The 11,730-nt window shown below is 41.0% G+C and overlaps 1 protein-coding gene across 1 annotated transcript; it reads left to right on the top strand.

The window, feature by feature from the left end:
* The first annotated feature begins 4,255 nt into the window (after positions 1-4,255).
* LOC135295096 (endogenous retrovirus group K member 6 Pol protein) lies at positions 4,256-11,247 on the top strand. Its single transcript, XM_064411165.1, has 2 exons — positions 4,256-5,041; positions 7,526-11,247. Exon 2 carries the CDS (start codon positions 7,863-7,865, stop codon positions 10,521-10,523), a length of 2,661 nt encoding a protein of 886 aa, XP_064267235.1. The 5' UTR covers positions 4,256-5,041; positions 7,526-7,862; the 3' UTR covers positions 10,524-11,247.
* The last annotated feature ends 483 nt before the right edge of the window (positions 11,248-11,730 follow it).

Here is an 11,730-nt window from a genome sequence, read left to right as displayed (position 1 = left end):
TTGATATTCAGTTGATTCTTAGTTTACAAGTAGGAGGAAGTTTAGTTATCATCTAATTGCTAGATGATAAACAGGTAAGTATCTGTTCTCTAGGGTATCTGAAGGGTACTCTAATTAATGACACTGTCACATCACCTCTAAATTCCTTCCTTAACAGAAATATTGGTCTCTTCAACTAAAGGTGAACAGCTTCAGGATTTCTGAGAGCTCATCTCCCTGCCAGCTCCTGCAGATCTCCAAAAGCACACCAAGCTGTGGGAGGTGACAGCTAGCTGAGCAGGTGCAGTGCCAAAGACACCTAAAGACACCTCAGAACCAAAAGTCACTTTTGTTTCCTTTAGCATATTTGGTTGTGAAGAATTAACAATGACCCTGAAGTCCATAAAACCTCACAGATGTAGGTCCATATTTGTGATAATATTTGTTTTTCTTACATAGACTCCAAAAGAGAATTTTATTTTAATCAAGTAGCAGAAATCTGAACTTATTATTAAGGGTAAGCTGTGTTCCCAGTAAGTAATTGTTCCTAAGAATAGTTGAACCTAGTGGGATTAAAATTTACTTATTCTAGTTTTACATTGTTAGATCAAATACCTACCTATACCAGTGCAATCCATAGATGAAATAAAATATGTGACAGAGTGCCACTAGCAAACTTTAAAATACTTTTTAAAAATTTCCATTTACTTTTCTGCCTTCAGGATAGGGCCTGACTTGTTGTAATAGATGCAATAAATTTATACATTGCATGTGAAAGGAACTGAGAAATCCTGCCTTTATTCCACTGTGCCCAGCAAGCTTGGTTTCTATTCTGTGTGTGACTTTATGTACACACACATTGATGGGATCAGACACAGCCACAACTCCCAGAATATTTTCTGATTGCATTCAAAATATGTATTGACATTCAATGTTCATTTACCTTCTTGCTGTCTTCCAAACAATGTTTTAAATAATCTGTGGGAAGTTCTGCTTCCTTGCTGCTCCATTTTAAATCATAAGATTTTTCATAAAAAAAATAAAAAATGAAGAAAAAAGAGGAATAAAGAAAGCCTTCCATTTTCAGCATCAATAAGAAATGATTCATTTTGTGATAAAAAAAAATATGCTTCTTGTTTTGGGTTGTTGTACGTGTTCAGTTTTCTCAGAAATGATCTGCTAATGGAATGAAAAGCAAAGATTTTAAAGACTTATGTAAACATCTTCTTGATGCATGACCCTTGCCAAAGTATTTCAATATCTTGGGCCATATAGATTTTGCATATTCCCAGGACCAGAGCAGAAGGAGAGCCACACAGAATATTTTTCATCAGATAATTCAGATTTGTTGAAACTTGCACTTTCCCCACACATTTACACTTCAGGGTAGAATTTTTGGTCCAAACCAGTTTGGAATGCCTGCTTTGGAACAGACCACAGGTTACAATGGTTATGCTTTGTAATTCATTATTATACTGGGGCCGGGACAGCTTTTTCTGTTGCAACTGTCATGCCCTTTATGAGTAGTAGCATGTTGTTTTAGTTTAAGGGTAGGCCAACTCTACTGACTTGAAAGGGTAGTTGTGGGTCTTGCCCCAAACCTAGTTCAGTAAAAGAGCAAGAAGCCACTGATCTGTTTACGTCAAGAGAATTAGGTTTGCATAGGCTACATGTAATGCTACTGAGTTAATCAGTTCATTTTTTGCTTCTCCCACAACCATTTAAAAACTAATTTTTACTTATTTACAAATGATCCAGCAAGATAATTCTCTTCCAGAGAAAAGTGTATTTATCCTTATTGATATCAGTGAAGTCAATGGAAGGGAGGGTCTCTTTTTACCTCATCAGCTACTGGCCTGTGTCTGAATATTTAATATATATATTCACCAAAAAACTCCTGTCTTGACACATAAAAAATATCACATTAATTGTGGGCAAGCCTGTGCTAACTTATCAAACTCAATGTAAAAAATGCCATGTCTATTAATATGTTTACAAGTGAACCTGACATTGTCAGAGATGCCTGTGTTTTCCCACTGGAAACTGAACTTGAAGAACAGAACCTTTTACTTTTCAAAGCTAGTTATTTTTCTTAGATAGAATACTGAATTAAGTTCACTTGTATGCCTGTCAAGAAAAGAAGAAATAGCACATTATCCAGAAAAAGCAATAGTAACATAGCTGCTTTTGCAAAATTGGCATGGGGTAGAAAGTATTGAAGGTTTTTTCTAAAAGCTGAATTTAACAACAATGTTTTAAGTAGATTGGTATGTGGATTTACAGAGTCCCATGGTATATAATAATGATGTTTTCTGCAGTAGGATTTTTATTCAAATCTGTATAAGCTCTGAATGTTTGAATGAAGCACAGCAGCAGTGGAGAAACACGACAGGAGGCATATGAAGTCTTACCAATAGACCTTGTCTTTGCAGATATGAATTTGAACTACACCTTTTTTCCCAGTCTGGTGGTGAAGGTAGGCAGATTTGTGTTTTTCCTGGTCAGTACATTAGCTTCTCTCTGTTCATAGCTCCTCCAGTAAACAGAAATGTCACTCTGTGTGCCACTACTTTCAGAATTATCAGGACCATTTTAGATACTCTTGTGCGCATGTTATTCTTTCTCAGTATTCTTCCTAGTTTTGTCTTTGTTTTTATCCAGAGCTGCTGCATTATTTCAACCATTCTGCATCACTCTTGTTGTAATCTCTTCACATCTCTACTGTTGCTATATTTGTCCTTTCAACACAGCAGACTTACCCCACAAAACACAACCAGACTGCTGCCCCCACCATTTCAAACACTCTTGTAACAGAAGCACTGAGCAAACTGGCATGTAAAATGCAGCTAAAGATACATCAAGGTGACTCTTGCACAGGTTTCTCCTTCTGTTTCGCCAAACAAACATCTGGACTGAAATTTCCGTGTTAAGTGTCTGACTCAGCTGAATTTATGTGAAAAGTTTTGTTTTCTTTAAGCCTTGCTCATATGTAAACAACAATAATTAATTAATATGATAACAATACTTTAAAACCTTTAAATCAAGTGCATGGGAAGTTTGAGTCTTGGGAAGGCACTTAGGCAAGAAGTTGGGGTGGTCCCTCAGAAGTTTTCCTCATTTCTCAGCATCTCTATATGGAGAAATGCCTCCCGGTCCCTACTTTGCAGGGGTGTTTGGATTGATTCATGTAATGGTAGATGTTGGGCAGCAGATGTTGTTAGCACTACAAAAGCACATCTTCCTGATGCTGGCTAAACATAAATTACTCTAGATAATTTATTCAATTCTTACCGTGTTTCTTCCATCTTGTCCAGCTTTGCTGGCCACACTTACTTTGTGACCCTCAAACTGAAAGGCTGAAGAGGTACAAACTAATTTACTCAGAAGTAATATTTGGTTGCTTCTGATGTGCCTGCCCTGACACAAACCATGTTTCCAGTTGACTTCTGAGACCTGTCTGTGCGAGAACATATCTTTGAACAGTGCTGGGTGAACACATCTGAACCCACTCTTTCTGAGCTGGGTTGAGAACTAGAATTAATGCAGCCTGGTGAAGAGCTACATTATCCTTCTCAGCCACTGCAGCCATGCTGCCACTGGACCTGGAACCATGCAACCGCACCAGCTTACCTAGGTTTTCTACCAGCTTTGTAAATCTGGGGTTTAGTTCACAACCTTGAGAAGAAAATCTAGATCTATCTTCCCTGTTCTTTTGCATTGTATTTTCTTTTCATATTTTTATAAAAAGCTGTTTAGTGATGTGAGCAGATGCACAGTTTAAGGGCAAAAGTAACACTTATTCACTTCTTTAACACTCATTTTACCAGGCTTCACTTATCTACATTTAAAATCCAACCCATAAAAATATTGGCGTAAAGGCTACCCATAAAATATTTACAAGACAATTATTGAAAATATTTTATCAGCTTGGGATGCCATTCTCCTTGCCTTTCTGATTTCCAAGTAAAATTGTAGTTTTGAATTCAGACAAGGTAGTAACACAAAGAGGTATAATGGACACTTAAACCTATTTTATGCCTCAGAGAGGAGATTTCTTGCTTCTGTTGGCCAAATATTACCCTTGTCTCTTTGTTAAATTATTAGAGGAATAATATGAGTAAAGATAACTTCTGGTGAGCGACATAAAGAATCATTATCAGAAAAATAATTACATATCTGTGCATAAAGCACTTGTTTAGTTGATTTTTTTTTCCATTTCTCTCCCATGGTTTTAAACTGAAAGAGAGTAGGGTTAGATGGATGTCCCATCCTTATGAAGGAGTGTAGGGGGATGCCCCCAATGAGAGAGGGACAAACTAGCCTTTGTCCCCCAAAAAAGGAAGAAAGCCCAGAAGTTTCTCCCAACGATCAGGTGAAAAGCCACCTTATAGGACCCCAGAGACTTCACTAAAACCTTGGGGTCACCTAATTGGATGAGAGCCAAAAGATCCCGCCTGGGCCATCAGGTAGAAAAAGAGAAGACAAAAGAATGACGAAGCTTTTGTGAAGGTGTTTTACCAGGAGCAGACCTCTGTACCTGGATCGGATTTTCTGTTTATTGTTTTTCCTTTTATTAAACAGTTTGGTTTCCAACACTGCAGCAGAAGCCATCCTGCTCATTATTTGCCTCCAAAGGTAATAGCTGAGCTATCCTTTGTGTGTATTAAGTTTTCTTTTAAAGGCTCATAAAACCCTGGCCCGACGAAACAAAACTTAATACGTGGCACCTGGACAGAATTTCTCATATTGAGGAAGATGGTCTAGGAATTTTTGATTACCTCAATCAAAATAGGACAATTTTCCTTGGTATTTGCGTTTTTGGGGAAGCAGGCCTGCACCTGAGTTTTTTGTCGCATTAAAAAAGAAAACTCAGAAGAAGAGATTTGGGGTTTAGAGGGAATCCCAAATCGAAGCCTCATACCGGTAAAGAAGAGGCTATAATTCAGACGGGACGGGAGCAAACGGCACACCCTCAGAGGATACTGTGAATCGGCTAAGCTGAAACTGTTGCACCCAGGACCCGGGAAAAAGTCTATACCAAGAAGGACGACCAGAAGACTCGGTGAGTTTCACCATGGGGAATCGGTTGTCAGTAGCTGAGCAGGAATTTTTTTCGTATTTTAATTATAAGTTGGAAATCCAAGATATTCAGTTTGACAAAAAACAGCTTAAAAAGCTTGTAAAATGGGTCTTAAAAGAATTCCCAAACTCAGACATGTCTCAGAAACTCGATCCAGACTTCTGGGATTCAGTTGGACTGAAATTATATAACACAGAAAAGAACAAGAAGTCCAACTTAAAGCTGCGTCCAATATTCAGGACGGTATTGAAATTTGTAATAATGGAAAATGAAAAGCAAGCAAAGACCAGGGAGAGGGCAGAATGCAAACAGGACAGAGAAGACAGGAGAAAGCGAAGTTCTGAGGGGACCCAAAAACCTTCCTTTATCCCAGCCGAGAAACCCCGGTGGAGAGGCCGGGAGGCAGCCAGGCCAGCTGCCCCCCCGCCTGCCCCACCGACCCCATCCCGAGACAGGGGGGAGCAGACCAGCCCTGGCCAGGCTTGTCTGCAAAACCCGTCTTCCAAAAACCCTACCAGAGCAAAGTCCTCTCTATCTCCTCTCAAAACCTTGCTTTGGCGTTCAAAATCGGTGAATTTTGACAGTAAAACTGGAAAAAGCCGAGCCGATAGAATCCAGTCTGAGAACAATAGAGCACGTGGCAATCGCCATTATAGCCCCGAGCCCAGCTCTGTCCTTCGTGGGCGTGGCTCCTCGGACTCCCAGGAGTCCCTGGGTGGCTGGTCCCTGAGCTCCTGTCCATCGGAGCAGGGATGCGCCCCTTTTTTAGGCGGTGCCCGGTCGGTGTCCCTGCCCCTGCTCCCCGCCCACAGCCCGGGACGGCACACCCCCTCTCTGCCGAGCGTGGGAACCGGAAGTGATGCGCCGGAACTGACCCTGTCCAAAATGGCGGCGCCCATGTCCGATAACTTACCGGAACAAAAAACAAACTATTCCTATGCTCCACAATGTAATTTCAAACAATCTAAGGAAGAGTTTAACACACAGGGAGTCACAGATACCTGGCAGAGGATAAGAAAGGATGCAGTTCAGGAAGGAGAGTGGGAAATTGCATCGAAATTGAAGGTTTTTCCTGTGAAATACACTGCAGGTCCGGGACCCAGGGCTACATGGCAACAAATTAACTTTGCTGAGTTAAAAGAGATTTGCAAAGCCTCTCGTCTGTATGGTAGAGATTCTGCCTATTTCAGAAGCCTATTACAGGCCACCTTCACAGCAAACATATTCACTCCACATGATCTAAAACAGCTTTGCACATCCCTGCTATCTCCAACAGAATTTTCTTTGTGGGAACTAGCATGGAAACGTTTGTTAAACGACCTTTTAAGAGGTTATGCAGGAACTCCAGCTACTGCAAATTTGACTATAGATCAGCTCTCAGGTGAAGGAGCTCATACAGATCCTCAAATACAAGCCCGAACTCTTAGTAGACAAGTATTGCAGGATGTCAAAGAAGCAGCAAAAACAGCTTTGTTACAGGTCCCTGATGGCAACAAGCCAGAACTAGATTTCACAGAAATAAAACAGGGCATAGATGAGCCTTATATTAAGTTTTTGGACCGTTTAAAAATGGCATTAGAAAAGCAGATTCCAATAGATCGAGCCAGACAAGAGTTATTAAAACGGCTTGCAATTTCTAATGCAAACCCAACCTGTAAAAAGGCATTACGTACATTACCACAGGATCCTGAGCCCACCCTGACACAGCTAGTAGATGCTTGCAACCGCCTGAGCACCCCTGAGCATGCAGCAGCCATGCAGGCAGAAGTATTGGCCAGTGCCATCACAACAGCTCAAGAAAACACCCTAAAGCAGCAGGAAAAAGCAGTAGAAAAGCAAACACAAACCCTAGCAGAAGCTTTAATAGCATTCAAAGGTGCAATTGAGAACCAACAAATTCCAAGGGACTCGTGCTATTCGTGTGGTCAGAGAGGTCATTTTAAAAGGGGATGTCCTAGGACCCGCAGAAGGCCATTGCCAAGAAACAGTGGATGCAGAGGTTTCTGTCACAATACTAACAGCTTTTACCCAGCACAGGGTTTTTCGTACCATCTGCCGGGAAACGTGCAGTCCAGCACGGAGCAGTGGCGTGCCACGATACAAAAACCACTGCACCAGAGGCCAGAGACCACCACAGGCCACCAAGTTCAGAACTGCAACACATCCTTGCAGGACTTCCGACCACAATGTCCCCAGGTACCAGACTGGAGCTGTCTACAGCCCAGCCAGTGATGCTAACCAATGCTGTTGCTTACACAGTGTCTACAGGACAGCTGGGACCTGAACCACAACCACGTCAGTTCTTAATAGTGGGAGTGAGCAGATCCCATGCAGAAGGTTTTTATGTCATTCCAACTGTGCTGTCTGTCACCTGTTCACAGGAAATTACAGTCTTAGCTTTGTGTCCAGACCCTCCATGTTTTTTACCCAAAGGGTTAACCATAGCGCAAGCTTTCCTCCTACCAGAGTCACAGAACAACACAGCTGTCATCGCTTGGACCAGGCTCATCAGCCGCGGGCGGCCTCAGCTCACCTGTGTCCTGAAGCACCTCGGGCAAGCCATCACCCTCACTGGCCTGATAGATACCGGAGCAGACGTCACTCTGATATCGAGATCGAAATGGCCACAGGACTGGACCGTCGTGCCTACGCTGGATCAGCTGGCAGGTATTGGTGGTCACTGTGAGAGCTTTCGAAGCTCGCACGCAGTCACATTTGAGGGGCCTGAAGGTCGTGTTGCCACCACAAGACCATTCATTGTAGGAGCTGATATAGTTCTTTGGGGACGGGACATTTTATCACAATGGTATCTCAGGTTAGAAACTGGATTTTAACAAAAGCTGTTGATGGACATAACACTTTAAAACTTACATGGACATCTAACACACCCATTTGGGTCAGCCAGTGGCCCTTACCTGAAGAGAAACTTGCTGCTTTAGAGCAGTTAGTGCAGGAACAATTAACCAAAGGTCATTTAACTCCAACTACTAGTTCCTGGAACACTCCAGTTTTTGTAATCAAAAAGCCAAACAGTGGGAAATGGAGGTTGTTACAGGATCTCAGAAAAATTAACGAAGTAATTCAAGAAATGGGTTCTTTACAACCAGGTTTACCCTCTCCTGTTATGATTCCAAAAGATTGGAAGCTAACTGTTATTGATTTAAAAGACTGTTTTTTCAATATTCCCTTGCACCCAGACGATGCACCAAGATTTGCATTTTCCATCCCATCCATAAATCAGCAAGCACCTTTGAAAAGATATCATTGGCTCGTTCTTCCACAAGGAATGCGCAACTCGCCGAGTATATGTCAGTGGTATGTTGCAAAAATACTTTCCTCAGTTCGTGCACAATATCCAAATTCTCTCATATTACATTACATGGATGATATCTTAGTAGCAGCAAAGGACCAAGCATCAATGCAGGAGACAACAGATCAGGTCATCTCAGCAGTAGAGAAAGCAGGACTCACTGTAGCAAAAGAAAAAATACAGACACTTCCTCCCTGGAAATATTTAGGATACAGGATCACAGAACAAACGGTAACTCCGCAGCCACTCCAGCTAAGGACAAATCCAAAGACCTTGAATGAAGTGCAGCAGCTTGTAGGCACTCTGAACTGGCTTCGTCCACTACTAGGCCTTTCAAATCAGGACTTGGCTCCTCTGGCAGATTTGTTAAGAGGAGACACAGCCTTAAACTCACCGCGAGAATTCAACAAAGAAGCTCAAAATGCTTTAGAGAAAGTGATGAGAGCCATCCAGTCACGTCAGGCTCATCGGTATAATCCTAACCTGTCTTTTTTGTTTGCAGTTTTAGGGGAGAGTCCACAACTTCATGGTTTGATATTCCAGTGGGATCTAGAGAAGAAGGACCATCTGATAATCTTAGAGTGGGTTTTCCTATCGCGTCAATTGGGTAAAACTATAACAACTTGCCCTGAAATTATTTCACAATTGATTATCAAGGCTAGATCTCGAATGCTTTCCCTTGCAGGAAGAGATTTTGCAGAAATCTTTCTGCCTGTCACAACCATCTACTTAGAATGGTTAATTCAAAATTCAGAAGTTATGCAATTTGCTTTGGAAAATTTTGCAGGAAAAATTTCAGTCAATTGTCCCAAACATGAGCTATTAAGTTCATCTTTAAAATTAATTCATAAGCCTTTAAGAAGTAATGTACCCCTTGAGGCAATCACATTTTTTACAGACGGTTCTGGGAAGTCTAAAAAATCTGTGATTGCTTGGCAAAATTCAGAGACAAAAAAATGGGAATCAGATATTGAGGAAGTAGATGGTTCTGCACAGATTACAGAGTTGGCAACAGTTGTACGGGTCTTTTCAAAATTCACATTTCCTTTTAATTTAGTAACAGATTCAATTTACGTTGCAGGTGTGGTGGAAAGAGCAGAAGGATCTCTGCTAAAAGAAGTTGCTAATGATCAGTTATATAGTTTGCTCAAACAGTTAATCTTACTTCTTTCCATTCGACAAGAACCTTACTTTGTAATGCACATTCGCTCACATTCTTCTCTTCCAGGTTTCTTAGCAGAGGGAAATGCCATGGCTGATTTGTTAGCCATGCCAATCCAGCACACACTTCCTAATGTTATTGAACAAGCAAGAATGAGCCATGCTTTCTATCACCAAAATGCACCTGCTTTAGTAAGAATGTTTAACATCTCTCAGAATCAGGCAAAAGCAATTGTTCAGTCATGTCCAGATTGCCAGAAATTAGCTATACCAGCAATAGCAACAGGAGTTAACCCTCGAGGCTTAAATAGCCTGCAGATATGGCAAACGGACATCACTCAATATCAGTCATTTGCAAGGTTCAAACATATACATGTATCAATAGATACCTTCTCAGGAGCAATTTTTGCTTCTGCACATCAAGGAGAAAAAAGTAGAGATGTGATTAAACATTTCTTACAAGCATTTGCATCCCTAGGTATTCCTCAAGAAGTCAAAACTGACAACGGACCAGCCTACATTTCTAATAAATTGCAAGAGTTTTTCAAAACTTGGGGTATCAAACATACCACAGGTATTCCACATTCTTCCACAGGCCAGTCTATTGTAGAAAGAGCACACAGGTCATTGAAAATGATACTAGAAAGACAGAAAGGGGGGACAGAAGTGCTTTCTACAATAGAGAGGCTGAATAAAGCTGTATATGTTTTTAACTTCTTAAACAATTCCTTTATGGAGCAGGTACCACCAATTTTCAGGCATTTCAGCAATACCAGTCAGGCAAAGCTCAAGGAAAGACCACCAGTCTTCATCAAGGATCCAGAGACAGGACAGATTTCAGGACCCCATCCTCTTGTAACATGGGGCCGGGGGTTTGCATGCATTTCTACAAACACAGGTCTTCGATGGATCCCTGCAAAGAATGTCAAGCCACAAGTGCAGCCGATCCGAGAGCAGCAGACGGCACCAGAAGAAGAATGCACAAACAACTGAGCCACGGATAGAAGCAAAGACTGTTTTCTAAGTTTGCATTAGTTAAAATTGTTTACAAGAAAGTTTTGCATTGAAAAAGTTTTGTAGTTATTGTTGTGATAAAAAAGTTGTTAAACCTACCTCTATGTAAAAGTCACACATATAGCCAGAAATTTGAAACCTACCTGGAAAAACACTTCACCAAAGTTAAGATAGAGAATTGGCAGCAAAAATTATTGGCATTCTAATCTATACTCCTTTCTCCTCTTTCTTTCTAAATGTATAGTAAAGGGTGAGATGAAGGAGTGTAGGGGGATGCCCCCAATGAGAGAGGGACAAACTAGCCTTTGTCCCCCAAAAAAGGAAGAAAGCCCAGAAGTTTCTCCCAACGATCAGGTGAAAAGCCACCTTATAGGACCCCAGAGACTTCACTAAAACCTTGGGGTCACCTAATTGGATGAGAGCCAAAAGATCCCGCCTGGGCCATCAGGTAGAAAAAGAGAAGACAAAAGAATGACGAAGCTTTTGTGAAGGTGTTTTACCAGGAGCAGACCTCTGTACCTGGATCGGATTTTCTGTTTATTGTTTTTCCTTTTATTAAACAGTTTGGTTTCCAACACTGCAGCAGAAGCCATCCTGCTCATTATTTGCCTCCAAAGGTAATAGCTGAGCTATCCTTTGTGTGTATTAAGTTTTCTTTTAAAGGCTCATAAAACCCTGGCCCGACGAAACAAAACTTAATATCCTTAGAAGTGTTCAAGGCCAAGTTGGATGGGGCTGGAACAGGAACAACCTGTTTCAGTAGAAGGTGTGCCTGGTCATGGTGGGAGGTTGGAACTATATGACCTTTAAGGTCCCCTCCAGTCTAAGGCATTCTATAGTTCTATTATTTTATGATTCTTTTATGTGTTCTCCAGGTTTGCCACTGTTTTCTTTCTATGGCCTTCCAGAAAAGAGATAAAATATGGGTGGCCTCTGACGTTCAGTGAGAGTTTTATTACTGACAAAATCCAGTCTGTATTAGAAAGCTTCTAATTCATAAGAAAATATAAAATGCCAAAGACGAAAAGACAATTTGAACAAATTTGGTTTTATGGCTTTCACATTTAACTATTTTATGGCTCCAAATTAGCAAAATAAATTCTTCTAGCCTTTGAAATTATATAAAACTGATTTCGCATTTTCTCTTACATTTGAAAGACTAAACATTAACAGATTAATTGGATTA

Source organism: Passer domesticus, chromosome 1 (assembly GCF_036417665.1).
Source record: "Passer domesticus isolate bPasDom1 chromosome 1, bPasDom1.hap1, whole genome shotgun sequence".
Taxonomy (NCBI): Eukaryota; Metazoa; Chordata; class Aves; order Passeriformes; family Passeridae; genus Passer; species Passer domesticus.
The sequence above is the reverse complement of the archived record's forward strand: the minus strand, read 5'-3'. Positions and strand labels throughout refer to the sequence as shown.

Coding starts and splice junctions, on each gene's coding strand:
- LOC135295096 (XM_064411165.1), top strand. CDS start 7,863: ATGGTATCTCAGGTTAGAAACTGGATTTTAACAAAAGCTGTTGATGGA.